The sequence below is a fragment of the Pseudogymnoascus destructans genome (genome assembly GCF_001641265.1).
Source record: "Pseudogymnoascus destructans isolate 20631-21 unplaced genomic scaffold scaffold_4, whole genome shotgun sequence".
NCBI lineage: Eukaryota > Fungi > Ascomycota > Leotiomycetes > Thelebolales > Thelebolaceae > Pseudogymnoascus > Pseudogymnoascus destructans.
In genome coordinates, this window is record NW_020167523.1 from 1,365,509 (window position 1) to 1,384,057 (window position 18,549).

General features: G+C 47.1%; 2 protein-coding genes across 2 annotated transcripts; both read right to left on the reverse strand.

The window, feature by feature from the left end:
• Positions 1 to 11,581: 11,581 nt before the first annotated feature.
• VC83_02165 (uncharacterized protein) lies at positions 11,582 to 12,070 on the reverse strand (the record flags this gene model as incomplete). Its single annotated transcript, XM_024465833.1, has 1 exon — positions 11,582 to 12,070. The coding sequence occupies one exon, from the start codon at positions 12,068 to 12,070 to the stop codon at positions 11,582 to 11,584; it is 489 nt and encodes a 162-aa protein (XP_024326579.1).
• A 131-nt stretch (positions 12,071 to 12,201) lies between these two features.
• Positions 12,202 to 17,085, reverse strand: VC83_02166 (uncharacterized protein; the record flags this gene model as incomplete). Its single annotated transcript, XM_024465834.1, has 1 exon — positions 12,202 to 17,085. One exon carries the CDS (start codon positions 17,083 to 17,085, stop codon positions 12,202 to 12,204), a length of 4,884 nt encoding a protein of 1,627 aa, XP_024326580.1.
• Positions 17,086 to 18,549: the final 1,464 nt, after the last annotated feature.

Consider the following 18,549-nt stretch of genomic DNA (forward strand, 5'->3'; position numbering starts at 1 on the left):
AGGCCTAGATACATACGTAGCCATGAATCAGAGGGATAGTATGAGCCATATAGGTCTTAGCTCTAATCTTCCTAAATTCCTTCTCCTAGAAGAGCATAGGACCCTTCCTAAGAGCACCTAAGAAAAAGCCCTAGAACATCCAACCTCTAACGTGGTTTACCACCAAACGGAACATCGCACCAAATGAAACACTTTCCGATAGCATCGCAACCTCAAACCCAATTACTCCACCACACCACAACAAAAAGATGCCTCAGAAAGCTAATGAAGGCTGAGTTTTACTAGCCATTCAAGCTACCAAATCACCCCACAAACTGTCCATCCGACGTGCTGCGCAGCTATATGAGGTCCCACATGTAACACTTACCCGTCGCATACACGGAAGCCAACCACGAGCTGGTAGACGCGACAAACAACGTCCATTGACCCCAATTGAGGAAGAGGAGCTCATACGATACGTACTTGACCTAGATTCGCGAGGATTTCCACCTCGAATTGAGGATGTACGAGATATAGCGAATCTCCTCCGTGCGACGCGTCGCGAACCCCCAGTTGGAAAAAACTGGCCCTACCGCTTTGTACACAATGAACCAAAGCTTAAGACGCGTCTCTCTCGTGCGTACGACCTCCAGCGAGCCCTCTGCGAAGATCCTGATTGTATAAGAAAGTGGTTTGAGCTGGTAAAGAACATGCAGGCGAAGTACAGCATCCAGGATGCTGACTTCTACAACTTTGATGAGACGGGCTTTATGATGGGTGTTATCTGTGGGAATATGGTTGTTACGAGCTCAGATCGAAAAGGCCGAGCAAAGCAGCTTCAGTCTGGTAATCGGGAATGGGCAACAGCGATTGAATGTGTGAGTGCAGACGGCTTTGTAGTGCCTGCATACTTGATTGTACAAGGCAAGCATCACCTTGCGCCTTGGTACACAGAGTGCGGCCTTCCACCTACTTGGGCCATCAAGACCTCACCAAATGGCTGGACCGACAATGATACAGGTCTAGACTGGATAAAACACTTTAATCAGCATACACGTGTACGAACACAAGGGGTCTGGCGGATGATTGTCCTAGATGGCCATGAGAGCCACCTATCTGCCCAGTTTGATATGTACTGCAAGGAGAACAACATTATTACGCTCTGTCTCCCTGCGCACTCCTCACATCTTACCCAGCCTCTTGATGTTGGGTGTTTTAGTGTACTAAAGCGAATGTATGGTCGAGAACTTGAGGTCTTCATTAAGGCCTCTATTACCCATATCACTAAGATTGAGTTCTTTATTGCATTCAAGGCTGCCCACGACCATACATTGACAACTGAAAATATCCTAGCTGGCTTTCGAGGTACTGGCCTAGTCCCGTACAACCCAGAAGCAGTTCTCTCAAAGCTTGATATCAAGTTACGGACGCCAACACCAACTGGATCCCCCCTACTAGAGGCTGACCCTTGGGTCCCTCAAACGCCACAAACCCCAGCTGATGCAATTTTGCAGTCTAAGTTTGTACAGAATAGAATTGGAATTCATCAAGGAAGCTCCCCAACAACGATTTTTTCAGCTGTAAAGCAGCTGGTGAAGGGTACAGACCGCATTGCGCACCAAATGACCCTTATACAAGAGGAGGTCCGTACCCTTCGAAAGGCCAACACAGCACTTTCAAAGCGTCGGAAAGCCAAGCGTACACGTGTCCAAGATGGAGGGTCACTTACTATAGAAGATGCTCAAAAACTGATCGCTGAAAAAGAGGATAAAGGGTTGAAACGACAGAAAAGGTCAAATGAGGAGGGTGCTGTAGAGGCTGGTCCATCGACTTCGCGGCGCTGTGGGAGGTGCGGCAAGACTGGGCATAATGTACGAACCTGTCAAGAGGTTGAAGAGATATTAGGAGAAGAGAATTCAATTGAGTGTAGTTAATTTTAATGTGTTAGGGTGGAGTAATTGGGTTTGAGGTTGCGATGCTATCGGAAAGTGTTTCATTTGGTGGGATGTTCCGTTTGGTGGTAAACCACGTTAGAGATATATAAGTAAATACCATAGTAAATAGGGGGTTTTCTCACTTCCTCTGTTGTACTCTGTCTATAACAAACATATCATCCTACATTTCCCCTGCTTTCTAGGTTACCTACGTACAAGCATGACGCCTATCTATCACCTATGTCTAACGTCTAACTTAGTCCAAACAATTCTGTCTTAGTCATTCTGTATCTAGCTTCTTGTAATGTTGGGTGCACCAGATATGAGAATCTAGCCACCCAAGGAAGGGATGAATTTACTAAGACAACACACTGTCTTAGGAAACAGAGCCAAAGGGTTGTAGCTTAGACTATTCCACAACGCAGCAATCAGGTGTATGATGTGGTGAAGTGGTTTAGACAAGTTGCAACAAATGTTGAGTCTGAGAACTCAGGGGTAAGTCAGAGGTTAGCACCTCACTGACTTTTCAAAAACAGAGAATAACAAGATCAATGCTTGGAAGCTTGGAAAAGACATAGAAGTATGTGCTAGTCGATTTACTGTATTGCCTGCTTGCCCTTTCTTAAGGAAAGGGCAATCCTATTTATGCCAAAGGAGTGTAGTTCTCTCATTTTCCATGACTTTCCATGACTAACCAGGCTTGGTAAATGTATTAGAAATCAAGTGCGACCCACAACTAGCTTGCTAATCATGTAGTGAACGTAAGAGAATCCCATAGAACCATCTCTTGGGTTCCTAGCCTATAGGAAGTGAAAAGGAGGTCCAAGGTCAGAGTACCTATAGATAAATTATGTCATAACTTAACCAATCTTGTGGGTAACTAAGGAGCGATGACGTGTAATGAATCATAGAGGGTTGTAGAAGCTTCTAGAGCTATCGTTCATGTTCCTAGGCCTCTAGTTGGTAGAGATATGCCATGTGGTAGTATTGGCCCACCCCCTTAAGGAGGAGATTTTCTTAATAACTTGTTCAATGAGTGTTCAAATGATATGCCGCGATGTATGTAGCATAAACAGATGTAGTAGAAGAGTTTGCAGCAATCGTTGAGTAGTATTGCTTCTGTTGTTGGTGTGATAAGCCAAGATATGTATGGTGACTTGTAGGTTTGAGGAGGAGATTTCTAAGTTTGCTCTTGAGTTTGATAGCAAACTGAGTGCAACGAATGTCAGTATGACACTTCTATGTAACACTGACTTCTAAATGATAGAAGACACAGAGGTTTCTTGCGTAATGTTGACTTGACAGAAGACGCAGGGGATTAGACACAAAGGCTTTCCAAGTAACACGTTACAGTATTGTAAAGAATACTATATTGAGTTGAGCACGAAGCTCCTATCTAAGGAAATACTATCTACTTATATAGTGGCATCGTGCCAAAAGGGATATCCGTGGATAACATGGTATCCAATGTTATCCATCACCTGATATTCCGTGGATCCCCGTGGATAACATAATATCCAAGATATCCAATGTTATCCATCACATGACATTCCGTGGATCGCCGTGGATAACATGGATAACATAATATCCATGATATCCAATGTTATCCATCACGTGAGGTTGCAGCTGTAAGCTAGCCATAGCACTAGCACTTAGCCGTAACATTCTATAGGTAATGGCCTATTTAAGTCGCTTTCGTCAATTTGTCTCTAAAATAATTATCTTTTGCATAGCAATCCCTAGATCTTATTAGTATTTACAGTAGTAGATAGATGGGAATACTCACTTCTATTATATCCTCTTACTAAGAGAGCCTAGGTAAGTACAAGCTGCAAGCATGGAATTTCTAGAAGCTCTATAACCTTTGTATATGGCATAATCGTTGGTTCTCAAACCACCGCCTGGAGGCGGTTGGCGAAAGCGAACTGGGACGCGAAAGCGATTGTGGGACACTTTGGGAGCGGACTCACGACGCGACACGACCGACCATGAACACGACTGACAACGTAACAATGCTGTAAATATATATAAGTTATAGAATTAAATAATTAAAAAAGATTTGGATCAATATTGTCAGGCAGTGATTGATCATCACAGCCACCGTCACTTGCATCGTGAATCATGTCGTAGTCCAAGCCTGCAAAGTTCACGTACCCACTCTCCTCGATGGCTAACAGTCGGTCCGCCTCCTCCTCCTCCTCACGTTTCTTCTGTGTAACGTCCGGGTCAATGATTTCTGTACGTAAGCCAATTGGTGGCTCCGTGTCTGGGTTACTTTTTTGAAATTCATGTAGGTCCTTTTTCCGTGTACGTTCTGCCTTCCGTGCATCGATGCCAGCACGGAGCTGCATCTTACGCTCAACGTTCACCATGCGTGTTCTCTCTCTTTTCTCCCGTGCTTCTTCTAAAAGTTGCTCCTTTACCTTCTTCTCATAAATCCTTTGCCGTGCATGTTCAACTGTAATAGCACCACCTTTTTGAATAGATTTCCGACTTCTAACCTTCCGCTGTCGTTGCTCAGTCATAATAGTAGTAATTTGTACAAGCTCTGACTGGAACAGCTCAACCTCTGTTAACTGAGTTTGGATTTCAGTATAAGAAGACGCCCACTTTTGCCGTGACGGTGAACTAAGGATCTTATCAAATGTTTGACTCCATGTTGAAAGATCATAACTTGCTTGAAATGCGCGTTGTGGTGTTTCTAAAACTTCTGGTTTTGCATATATAGCAACCTTCTCTTGAATCTTTTCATAGTTAGGTGGCCAAATACCTGCATCTCTAAAAGACTTGATACAGTTACCCTTTGTAAATGTCTGCTTACGGATAGTAGACAAGTCTCTAAAGAAAGATATAACATTATAATCTGTATCAAAATTCCGGATTGCTTGTTGAATTGCACGTCGGTGCCAATGTTTATATTGTGCAAACACAGTAACATCTAGCGGTTGTAGAATATGCGTAAGATGAGACGGAAACACATGTAAGTGTATATTGTGTTGATGTGCAAGTATTATAAACTCTGGAACTTCATGTGAGACATGAGAGTCCATTATTAACAATTTCGTTCTTATAGACGGTGTATGTTGAATAAAATGCTGTAGATATTCCATTGCAAGCTCAGAGTTTGTATATCCGGAATCGGATACTGCAACTTTCTCATCACCGTGTAGATTGTCATGGTACCAACTTTCCATGTGTAATTTTCCTTGTATAATAAGGAACGGTGGAAGTGCAATGCCAGCAGCTGAAATTGTCTCTATAACTGTAAGACTTTGTCTGTTCTCTGGAGCTTGTATATAAAGCTATAAATATTAGAATAATATAAAGTAAGATAAGTAGAAACAACTTACCTCCTTTACTGCAGATGGTACCAACACATGTTCACCGGTGCTCATTCCTACACGGAATCCAACTTCATCAAAGTTGTAGATATCACCTGCAGTAATATCTAGTTGATTACACACATCTTTAAATTCATAAAACCATTCTTTAATAGCTGATACTTCATGAGATGCAACCCGTGCTGCTTCAATTGGCCGGGTTTTTATTGTATGGAAGTTGTGTTGTTGTGTCTTAATCCATGTCTGGAACCACCGTTGTGATGGTGGTGCACGTGTTGGAGTTTCTGCTGCACGTAGTTGGCAGATGGCACTGAACACCATAGGCTTAGTTGCACCGTACCCATTTTCGTACGAGCGTTGGATGTATCTTTGTATAGCTGTAACTTGTACATCAGACAGTACTCTGTTCTGGCCTCCGCGTGGCACAGCGGTGCGTTGTGGTGATGCGTGTCGTTGTCGTAGTCGTATAGTCCGGAGCGTACTTGGGTTTACTCTGTACATCCGTGCTACTGTAGCACTCTTCTCTGTTGGGTTTTTATTTAAAAATTCAATGGCATTTAAAAGAGCTTCATTTTTATTTACTTCAACTACCGGCATAGTTGTGATTGTAGTTGTGCTCGTTGTCGGTCATGTTCATGGTCGGTCGTGTCGCGTCGTGAGTCCGCTCCCAAAGTGTCCCACAATCGCTTTCGCGTCCCAGTTCGCTTTCGCCAACCGCCTCCAGGCGGTGGTTTGAGAACCAACGATTATGCCTATTATGACAAGAAGAGCTTATAAACTTAATAACCTCGTCAACTTGATTGTCAGATAGGATAAGTGGCATACCTGACCTCTTTTTTGGAGTTAGAGGCCCATGACAGGCATACTGTGCCTGCTGCTCTGTACAGCCTAAGTGAAGGACAGAGCACTAGAACCGCTCATCGCGAGTAAGGTGATGCATTGTAGTTATAGAAAGAGTATGAATTTCCTAGATACAAAATACTATAGGAAGAATTTCAACACGTTCAAAAGATACAATAAAGCACTGATATAACGATTCTTGATTAAGCGATAACTTCATTATTGCAATATTTTTCCTAGCCCTAATGTCACCACCATATAAATACTAATACTCACAATATCGCTACTTCCTTTCCTAAATATCGTTTTATCTGTGCTAACGTTGCTCTATTTAGGCCTCTAAATGACGAAATGATTTGCAATAACTATTAACGCTATGCTCTATGTAAGTGGGCACATCAACAACACCTAAAGCCTTCTCAAAAGCAATGTATTAAATGGTTCTCTTAGAATTATGGCTATAAGCTTAGTTAGTCGACAGTTTCTAAGTCTTTAAGCTCACATTTCAAAGATCTAGACAAAGCTGTACAACCTACAGGATCATGACTACAGGTTGGACAGTAGCTAGAGGTAGAGCAACTCCTTATTATATGGCAGTAATGTAAGGACACAGGGCACCCAGCTTCTCAACACTACCTTTCTGATAATACGGACCAAGTATATGACTCCCTATACTCGCAAGCTTGCTCCTCACGTTACCAATCACGCTAACGTCGTGGTGGGCGGTACCTGGCATCAACCCAAGCATTACTTGAAATAATGGAGCCAGTGCCTTTGGAATTGCTCCCTCTTCAATGACAAAGCCATCAAGCGGATTCTCGTGACCTTCACGGCAATCAATTATGCCAGCAATCGTGGGGCCGATAGGATGATACGGAGATGGGAATTCCCTCCCAATCGCATTCACATTTTCATTGCAGTTGTATCCGAAGTGTGTCCGAAGCTCTACATGGCGCTTAACAAAGTTTGAAGCCCAACGTGACCATATGTGGCGTGTCGCGTGTTGCAAGTAGTTGATTTGCCATATCTTCAACAATAGACAACTGAGGAGGGAACCCTTTAGCAGCTAAGTCAAGTATATACTGAACAAGAACTGATTCCTCTAGGTTACTTAATTTCCGTAAGTTGGCTTGGATATCGCATCGTGAAGGTATGCCTTGTAAACGGTGACGTAGCTTGCGGTGGTCTACGGAATAGATCCTAGCTGCAACTCGAAGGCGCAAATTTGGGTCACTTTGCATAGCTTGGATAGCTAGCACTAATTTGCTTTCATCATTTTTATGGCGCATGTTTTGTTGTGGAGGAATTTAACATTTAGTTGGGGGGGTTGGTCACTGCATGATTTTGGCACTTTCGCTTGTTTGGCACTTTCGTTATACATGCACGTTATTTCAAATATCATGTCTTATTGTAAGGACACAGGGCACCCAGCTCACAGTAATAGCATATGAGAGTGTGAGTCGGATGCTAAACGGATGCTATCCTATAGGTCTACTATGAAGGATACAAAAAAGATGATGGGGGAACCCCGTGAGTCGATTGTCTCAAGTACCCGAAACCCATCCGACTCGGTTCCGACTCGGTTAGCCCACCCAAATGATCACACGTAACCCCGCAGCTACCCAGAGTCTACTCCCTAGAATGAGAGATGAGAAGGCATCCTTACATTCTCCTCCCCTCATCAAGACCAAACTTCTTGAACTGTTCAACGAGATCTAGGAACTAAGATCCTCCCCTAACACTAGACGGATGGTATTCTTACTCTACTCTACAAGGACAAAGGAGAACAGAACGATTTGAAAAACTACTGCCTGCTCACCCTTATGAACGTGGACTATAAGCTCTTCACACATATTCTCATAAAATGACCCACTAAAGGACTTAACACAACACTTAGAATCCATCAGACAGCCTTCCTTCTAGGACGGCTCATTGATGACAGCGTGAGAATGATACAATACCTCATTAGGAGGCACAAGCAACCCTAACATGATGGTATAGTGATACTCTTCCCAGACTAAGAAAAAGTCTTGGATAGAGTTAGCCATGCGTTCATGTGGCTCATCCTAGCCAGACTAGGAATCCCACAAGAATTCATTGACTGGCTCAAGCTCCTCTACTAAGAGGCCATGGTCAAAGTCTTCATTAACAGCCATTATGGACCCCTCATACCCATACGATGCAGAGTGCAGCAAGGAGACCCTGTTAGCTGCCCTCTATTCATATCAGTCATTAAATCCCTTGCACAACGCCTCAAGCAGGAAGACGGCATTATAGGTGCTAGAATCAGACACGATATTATCAAATCCATGATATATGTAACATGGCAATTATCATACGTACCTAAGCCGAAGCAGATCTGACCTCGTAGATTCTCTGCGATTACTCTGCTGCCTCTGGCTCTAACATCAATTAGGCAAAGTCCTTCATACTACGAATCAGCAACTGTCCTGATATAGGTCCCACACGTCTAGGAGGTTACGCCTAACAATCCGTACCTATACTTAGGAATACTAGTTGAAACTGATATCCAAGAGCAGCTCATCAGCTTCTAGGACACCCTCCTCTAAAAATTCAAGAAAACCGCTGCCTAATGGCCCTGGTACTACCTCTTAATCAAAGGGAGAGTGCTCATCACAAACTCCCTTATGATGTCCCTCCCTCGATATGCATTATGCTTTCTCACACCTAGAGAAGGAATACTACAGACTCATATAGGACGACCATTTAAACAGAACAATAAGCAATCTAGAAGCCTGCGCACCCCCAGAACAAGGGGGACTAGGAGCCATCGATCTAGAAAGCATACTTAATGCAAACGCCCTAGCGATGGTCGCAAGATGCCTCTAGAGACCCGACCTACCATGGGTACAACTTGCACGCGAAGTCATTATACAAAGCTCTAACGCTAGCTCCCTCATCACTACAGCCATTAGCTGCCCCTAGCTATGCAGCTTCTCATAAAGTTCCGGAGGAGCTTAACAATATATGGATATGATGGCGGAAAATGTACAACAAGAACACCAGCAATGGTGTCGTCACAATCCAAGAGCCTACCTCGCTACAGGAGATCCTCACTACTTCTATATGGTATCATATCCAAATCGGAGTGAGAGGAGGATCTAGAGCATGAAGATGGGGGTCTGGAATCTGGCAACTACTATGGAAATCAGGGGCACGGAAACTAGGAGACATCTAGGACCTAGATATTGAGAGACCTATTCCGCCTACAGGACTTACCTCTCAAAAGACCAACGAAGCCCGACGAGCCATCATATGTCTAATGGATAAAATACCCCAACAATGGAAGTAACTGCTCTAAGAAAACTGAGAGTTCTCATCGTATGAGAGGTGTCACCCCCTACGAGATGAATTCCTCATAAAATGGCACAAGAAGAAGATACCCCTATGGAAACTATCCTTCACACAAGCCTACAAAATCCTACGTCTGTGAAGACTAGCCAATACAGACTACACATATAAAACTGCAGGTCCCTCGTAGCGTTTAAAGCGGTCACTAGCATTACTAAAACCCCATCCTCTCTATGGCGCATAGCTAGAGACAAATACAGCTATAATAAAGTAGGAGACCTCTCTAGAGGCTCCTCCATGCCACTATTGTAACAGGGAAAACGCTCACATGGATACTAGAAGAGCAGCAACTCTGCCTAATACACCAATGCGACTTCACTACAGACCACATATGGGTCTCCTATGACGTTATGACTGAAGTATGGCAGGATGTAAAGACAGTCTAGGATTCCCTTAGTCCGTCCCCCTTTCTACCACCTAAATTGACCATCTTCCGAACTACGGCCTAGTACTTATGGAAAGCCTACTTACCCACTCCTTTGCTACACTGACCTAGACCTAGGCCCTAAATACTACAAGATCTATCTTCCGGGATATGCTCAAGGATCACATCCTCACTGAGTGAATACTTAGCACTAAGGAGACCTATAGTAACCACACCTATAACCGTAACATCTTCAAAGACCTATAGGGGGAAGACCTCTGAGCAATTAGAATCATCCGCGGCCCTCTCTACCTTGCACATTAGGACGACACTATCATAGAGACTACCAACTAAGTACCAAAGTTCCTATATGACTGAAATAGAAATGGTGATTCATTTCTGCCCTCAAGGCATACAATGATACACCCCCCCCGAACACAAGAAGAGTGGCCGAATGGTGGTTCAACTCCACCGTCAAAGTTCCCGGTGGTCTAGGTTCCCTATGACGCACCCTAGATGGATGTTTAGGGAACGTCTTCTCTATGTGGCATGAAAATGAATTATAATCATCATAACTGGTATTTAGACTTTGTAAAATACTATATTACTGTACATGTTTACCTTTAGAAGAATAAGGATAGTGGCAAAAAAAGGAGTTGGGAGGGGCATGGTTGCGGGAGCTGTCGGCCGAATATCAATCATTGGGGATAGTATCATTCAATCAACTGAATAAAAGGTGAAAAAAAAGCAAAAAATAATGGAATGTACCGGACTCGAACCGGTTGGTGATTTGTATCCCACTGGACGTGCTAGACCCAGGTTTATGTGGAAAGTTTACAAATAGGCTTATACAACTGCGCCAAACACTCCTTTGTTTGGAAGTATGGGGGTTCGGCGACTTTATAACCTTTCGGCTGGGTCATATTTTATGCCTGGAGATAAAGGGGGGGTGTGGAAGGGGATAAGGCGAAAATAAAGGGGCGGAGGCGGCAAGCGAACGCTGCTCGACACGAAATCCCCCCCTGTTTCCCCTTTTAGCAATAGACCCTCACCTCCGCGTGCAAATTCTCTGAAACTGAGGCCTTAGGCTCTCGCTGGAGCCAACGAGCTGCACCTGTGATGGAGATGACGAGAACTAAGAAAAACAAGCAAGCAAACACTTTACGGCTGCGTCTGGGATAAATGTAAAACAAATTCCATTTCGACTACAGAATATTCCCCACCCCTGACCACCCTTCTCTTATCGACCCTGCGATCCCCCACAGTTCAACCACCTCCTTCACCTTCTCCGGTGTCCGCACCACTTCGGCACAAAGACTACAGCTACACACGAACCCCCAGTTCGCGAGCGCGCTACGCGTCTGTGCCGGGTCCTCAGAGACCTCGTTATACGCCCAGACGAGCTCGGTGTCTGCGGGGAGATCGCGGGTGTCGCACACGACTTGCAGGTCGCCGATGAAGGTGCGGCGTGCGGTGGGGAGGCAGGAGTGGTTTAGTGTTGCGCAGAGGGGCCAGAGTCCGGAGGAGTAGGCGCGTTTGGGCTAGCCGGGGGTGACGTGGGCCATGAGCGAGGTTGGGGGGAAGTCGAAGCAGTCGTGGGATATTATGCGCTCAATAAGGAATGTGTCGATAACGGGGTGACCGTCGATTTTGTTTAAGGCGGGAGCTTTGTAGCTCCCGTTGGCTAGAGACGAAGTCATGCAGTGACGGATTCCGGGCCACTTTTTGCACGGCTTCTGTGATTAGCGTGCCTAAGGTCCCGAAGATGATGCTTTCCTCCTCGGTGTTGAAGACCATGTAGAGTTTGGTCTTGTGCATCTCTGCCGGCGCGGACTGGTTGAAGAAGCTATATGCGAACGCCTTCTCGCACATGAGGAGTTCCCAGCCTCGACAGCGCGAGTCGTGAATAGACCACGTCCTTTCCCTGGCGAGACTCTAATATCAACAGGCCCGATGTAGGTTGCTCGATTGACAGTTGGAGGGTTGAGGGTTGGGAGCTCGGCGAAGATGCTCCGGAAGTCGTAGGCCCCAGTCTGTTGCTCCACGAGACGTGTTTTGGCTTTCTCGAGCAGAGCGGAATCTGGCTTGGGGAGTTTTCCCAGGCATTCTATGCACTCATCATACCGTGCGAGGTTGTAGAAGACTTCTGCTTGGAGTTTTAGGGATTCGGGGTTGGGATCGAGGCCGTCGATGGCCGACTCGGCAGCTTCGAAATAACCGACTTTTAATTCCGGCGGCATCGTATAAGTGTTATCCGTGCGGACATAACAAGCAATTCATACTGATTATACCGTTTGAATTCCCTATGAAACATCTGTTTACGTCCGATGCGTAATATCTCCCACCCCCTCTCTATCCACCTACGCATCCCCTATTTTACAGGACTATCCGCAACAGCTCTCCTCTTTCCCCAGGGTATCTTCCAAATCCCTAGCCAGCTCTTCGGCGCTGCATAATTCTCCTCCTCGACATTATTCTTCGTCACAATCGCCAAAAACACCTGATCCAGCGTCGTCGGACTAACCGAGTAATACTCCAGTCCCAACTCTGCCTTCCGCTCCTCTAACGCCATAATCAGCGCTCCGATTCCGCTGGCCTTCTTCCCTATCGGCTCGCCCCCGCCTTCAATCTCATCGGTAACGCCGGATGCGGCATCGGATGTTAAGGATGCTGTTGGCACAGAGAAACGCAATTGTCCGTGGTAGGTCTTCTCCTCGATGCTGGCGCCGGGGAATTCATTGACGACCCAGTCACGCAGCTCGGCCATTTCCCTTGGGCTCGTGTGTGGTGCCGTCGTGGTGACGAGATGGACGTGATATGCGTCACCGTGTGCGCGGCGCAGATGATCCGTCGTACCAAGAGCAAGCATGCGTTTCGCCATGATACCCGCGCGAGACGCCAGCGCACCCGCCTCCTCCATACTATGCGTCGTAAGCAGGATAGCGCGGCCTGCCGACACATTGGCAAGGGTGCGCCACATGATACGCTTCGCGGCAGCGTCCATACCCGAGCTAGGCTCGTCGAGGAGGAGGACAGAGGGGTTACCCATGAGGGCTATGCCGAGAGAGAGCTTGCGTTTGTTGCCGCCGGAGAGCTTGGCGGCCATGCGGTGGGAGAAGGCATCAAGACCGACAGCGGTGGTGATGGCGGCGACATTTTGTTCGATGTCTGGGACGCCGCGGACGCGCGCGTAGAAGCGGAGGTGTTCGGCTACGGTGAGCTGGTCGATCGCGTCGAATTGGGGGCAGACGCCGAGGTGGAGGCGGGCTTTAGCGCGGTGTTTGCTGATGAGGATGTCGTCGACGTAGATGTTGCCGCCATTCTTGGAAGGCCGGATATCGCCGCGGATGAGGGAGATGGCCGTTGATTTTCCTGCGCCGTTCGGCCCGAGGAGCGCAAATACTTCGCCCCTTTCGACAGCGAATGACAGGTTCTCGACGGCTGTGAATTTTTTGAAAGACTTAGTGAGGTGGCGCACGCGCAGGCCGTCACTATTACCCGTGTCAACTCTAGATAGTTTATCTGCGTGGTCGTCCAATTCGACTTCGTCCGATTCTGGGAGCTTTTGCCGCGATCCTCGGATTCGCGAAACAACGGAATCGCTGTCATGCCATAGCAGGAACAGGAAGAATACGACAGATTGCACTGCAAGGTATAGGATCGGCGCACCATACATGTTCATGCTCCCCGGGTTTGGCGAGAGGTTAAACCCAACGCAAGTCGTCTGGAAGAGATTTATCGACACAAACAGCGCTCTCACAAGACTCCCCATCGGTGTGATAAGCGATATCGTGTAGTGGACGACAAGGGCAGCTTTATCAACCTTGTCCACAGGCAAGAAGGTGTTGACAGACATAAACGCGATCAGATACAGTAGGAAAAATATGGCTTGGCTGCCTGCAGCAATGGCAAATGCAGCAAGTTGACCCCTGGCATATAGCGAAACAATGTACGCCATCTGAATGGATGCCAGGGAGTAAAATAGGAGGACGACGAACAGGTATGGGATGTGGTACCAGACCTTGCTTAGGGCAGCAAAGATAACGGTGACAATCAACAAGGACACGAGGAAAACAACCCAGTCAAAGATGAGGTATGCAAACCACAGCGGTGCGGGGCGAACTCCATTCGAGTACTCCAGACCCCTGACGTGTCTCAGACGCTCCAGAGTAGGATATAGAGAGAAGAAAGCCGGGACTGCAGCACAGACGAGCCCGAAGTACACGACCAGCTGTAGCGAATTACCAGTGCCAGGCTGCCATGGGCTCTCAAAGTCCCTGAACTGCGTTGTGACCGTGATATTGCTGATCAGCGAGCCCAAGATGTTCTGTGCGAAAATGGCGCTATATAAATAGTGAGATGCTTGGTATGTTACAGTGGGAGCCGAGTCGGCGTTGCCCAGCCAGAAGCCTCCTGGCGTGACGTTCATATGGTTCACATCAATGTACTTGTTAAAATCGGAGTAGGTGGGCATGATGTGCAAGTTGTCATCCGTGATATAATCGGCAATGAGACTAGCCTCAGGAAGCCCCTGGAATAGCTTTGCAAAGAATCCAGCGGAACTTATCGCGGCAATTTTGCTCGACGGGCCGACGATGAGGTCGTAGACATACTGGTTCGAAATAGTTTCGAACTTTGCGTCTTTCGCGGTGACAGGAGAGCAAGTGGGTGTTTTTTGGTCCCTGACGAGCCGAGTAACCAAGCTTGCACAGATAATTGGAATGAAGAAGACTGCCAGGGGAGGCAGGAAGTTGCGGCGGATGAGTGTCAGGCGCTTACGGAACATGACCCAAACTTGCCTCACAAGCCCTATTGGCCGCCCTTGCATCAGATCAAGAGTTTGGTTATCACTTGATGGCGTCGCAAGTACGGGTTCGTTTCCATCACCCACAAGGCGGGCATCACTTGCACCAGTTGCAGCAGTGGCCGGGGGTGCAGCTCCAGCGCTTGTCTCCGATTCGTGGCGGATCTCGTCTGCTAGCTGCAAAAAGACGTCTTCGATAGTTGGACCTGAAAGCTCGTAATCCTCGATACCGTGGCTCTCGAGCGTCTTGACGATAAGGGCTGCCTGGCTCGAGGTGGCCGCCTTGTATGTAATCTGATCGAACTGTTTAACTGCAGTTATCCCGTCAATAGCAGGGACTTCTCTATCGACCGACGTGGTATGGAGGTGAACATGATAACCGCCGCCGAGCTTGTTCTTGAGTTCGACAGATGACCCTTCGGCACGAAGCGTTCCCTTGGAAAGAATTGCAATACGGTCCGCTAGTAAATCAGCTTCATCCAAGAAATGCGTTGTCAAGATAATGGTGCATGCTCCACGCTCCGCAAGCAGGATATCCCAGATCTTCCTTCGACTGAGCGGATCCAAGCCGCTGGAAACTTCGTCCACGCAGCACACCGCGCTCCCTCCCGTCAACATCACACCGAGCTGCAATTTTCGCTTCTGACCACCGCTCAGAGTATGGGATTTGTCGTCTATCTTCCGGTCCAGGTCAACACTTCGGATCAGTTCTGCGTTTTCTTCTTTGGTGGGGGAAGCTCCGGTTGATTTGAGGTTGCTGAAGATGCGTATATGCTCTCTCGCGGTTAACTCAGGCCAAAGAACGTTCTTCTGAGGACATATTCCAATGCCACCAGTTCCATTGACAGTGATTGTCCCGCTTGTCACTGGGTTCATGCCAGCAATAGCGTCCAAGGTTGTACTCTTCCCAGAACCGTTCGCGCCAAGCAATACCATAATCTCGCCCTTTGAAGCAGACAGACTCAGCCCGTTGACCGCAGTAACCGTAGTAGCTTTAGAGCGACGGAACATCCGCCTCATAAACTTCGCGGGATATTCCTTAGTGAATCCTGATAGCTCCACAGTGTGCTGTGCGGGCCCGGTCCCCATGTTCTCCTTGACGGTAGTGCGCCCCTTAGATTGAGTGCAATGTAGCCATCGCTCCACAAACACACCAATAGCAGCGTACGCAAATATCTGTACGAACAGAAAGACAAAGAACCATGTACCCCTTGTTTTCCACAGATCAGGCGCATTCTGGTTCAGATTCGCTGCAATTTCGTGCTCTTCGAAGCGGGCGATATACATCATGAACCAGACGTAGTTGCAGGGGGCAAAGAGAGCGCTTAGCACCATTACCAACCCTCCGCTGCCCGTCTTTGATCCAAAGGCCTGGGCTATAATACCGAGCACCAGAGTGATGATGGTGATGGTGATTCCACTGAGTTGAGCTCTTTTGAAGAAAGCCCCGCCCATGTATGACCACGATGTAAGCGAAAGTCCCAGGAGGATATGGTATAAAATTGTGATCTCCGCAGAGGTGGCGGTAAACAAGCCAAAGCTGAGGACAACTCCCATAACAAACCAGCCAGGGAAATACATGATGGTGAAGGATAAATGGTAGGACAACAGCCGGGCAATCTGGGGCTGCCAGCGCTTGTCGTTCGGCATCATAGCTTCGATCAGTTGGGACATACCAATGTCTCGTTCCGTGGCCATGAAGCCGCTGAGGTGATAGACAACTCCAACCATGGCCAGGAGAAATGCGATCCCAAGAGCGGTAATGATAGTCCGTTGGAACTTCGTCCGGAGCAGTTTCCGGCGCTCCTCTTCTGTGATAGTCGTGTAGGGGTACTCCATGACAGTCTTGGGTAGCTTTGAGTGGTCAATAGTCGTGTTCACGCTTGCAATAGCTGAGTCGACTGCCCGTTGCAGAGGCAGCGCATAAATCTGGTGATCATTGTCGCCGCGCTCCATGTTGACAATACTGCCAAAGGCGCCGTCGAACCGCAGGGAGTAGTTCCAGCGCCCATACGGGCCCTCTGATGGCGACGAGGCAAACTCAACGGCTCCATAGCACTTAGTAATGCCCCTGAAGCTCGTTCGGCATATCTTGGCCAAATCCGTTCCATCAGGGAGGCGAGTGACATTTTTCCCCGCCGCAAGGATAGGAGCCGAGACGGCATCAATGACTCGATCAATGTCGCCGCCTTTGTACCCATTATCGATGAATATCACCTTATCCCTCCCATTCGTCGCAGCTGCCATGCCATCTTCCAGGGAGCGTATGGGGCGGGGAGGTCCAATGCCAAAGATGTTTGGCTGGGCGAATAGGAAGCGCGAATAAGTCAGGAATATCATAAAAGCCACCGGTAGGATGAACGTCCGGATGGACGTCGGCAGGGGATGCCTCCTGACAGCAATCAACAGATTCTTCGCCGCCAGGGTGCGGACCTGCTTGAAGAAGCCCATCTCAAATCACGTGCGTCGCTCCAAACGCCGACAAACGAAGGTACAGTACAATACAGTACAGGATTTAGGTTACTCGAACCGTGGCAGCGGGTGATGGGACAGATAAGAAGGCCCTAGGGCAGGCAAAGTGCTAGCAGAGCGCATCTAGTGGCATATCTGGAAAACATTGACGCGTGGCCACGGAGGTCAACAGGGGACAAGCATTTTGATGTTGAATTACTCGGTGTTCCACCCACTCGCTTCGCTCGTAGGTGGCGACAGCGATCTGTGCACGCGACAGCGATATGTGCATGTACACCGCCACTTTGATACATAGATGAAATAATAATATTTGTCGTAACAACAACCCTCTACGATGCCTTTGAATAGCGATCCAAGTCGAGCTGACCGTCTTATTGAGGCCCGGCAATTCTACTTGAAACAACCAGATACTTATACAATTACTTGGGTTGCCCGCAAGTTTAATGTCAACCGTGAGACACTCCGACGACACATTACTACCCCTCTCCTTCCCCGCGGGGGTCAAAACCAAGTTTTATCTCAAGAACAAGATACTGCAGTTTGTCAATTTATATATGACCATCTTAAGCGTGGGGTCCCTGCAAACCGATCAATGGTTTTACGGGCTGTTGCAGACTTGCGACCCGATCGTACGATCCCATCGCAACGGTGGTTACAACGCTTCCTTAAGGCACACCCTGAATTCCACTCGATTCATACGAAGACTTTAAATACGCATAGAAAGCAGGCACAAAAGAAAGAGGTGTTTGAGGAATTTTTCCTTACATATAACGCACTTATTACAAAACACAACATTAAGCCATATAACTTATGGAATGTTGACAAGACTGGCTACATGATTGGATGTTATAAATCTACAGCTGTTATTGTGCCGATTGGCGTAAAGCAATGGACTGTTGATAATCCTGAGAATCGGCTCTCTGTTACTGTGATTGAGGGAGTAAATGCAAGTGGTACAGCAATTGCAGAAGCCATTATCATTCCGGGGAAACTTCATATGGACTCATGGTATAATGATAACCTTGAGCCAAATGCTCTTGTTATCGTTAATGAGAGTGGGTATTCAAACGACGACATTGCAATTCAATACCTCATGCATTTTATTCAACTATCTGCAGAGCATATGGCACCAGACGACACCCGCCTCCTATTACTCGACGGCCATGACTCTCATAAAACGGAGCGCTTTCTCACATTAGCAGAAGAGCATAACATTGTTATTTGCTGTGATGTAGCAGTTTTTAAGCAGTGCAAACACTTCCATCAAAAGGCACTTGATCAAGCAGTACGTAGCTATGACTATGAGTATAAGCTACGTACGTTCCTTTCTGACCTTCCACAAATCCGACGGCAATCCTTAACTGTCCGGACAATTCAATCAGGTTGGAGAAATGCAGGACTATATCCATATAATCCTCCACTAGTAATTGATAAAATACAAGA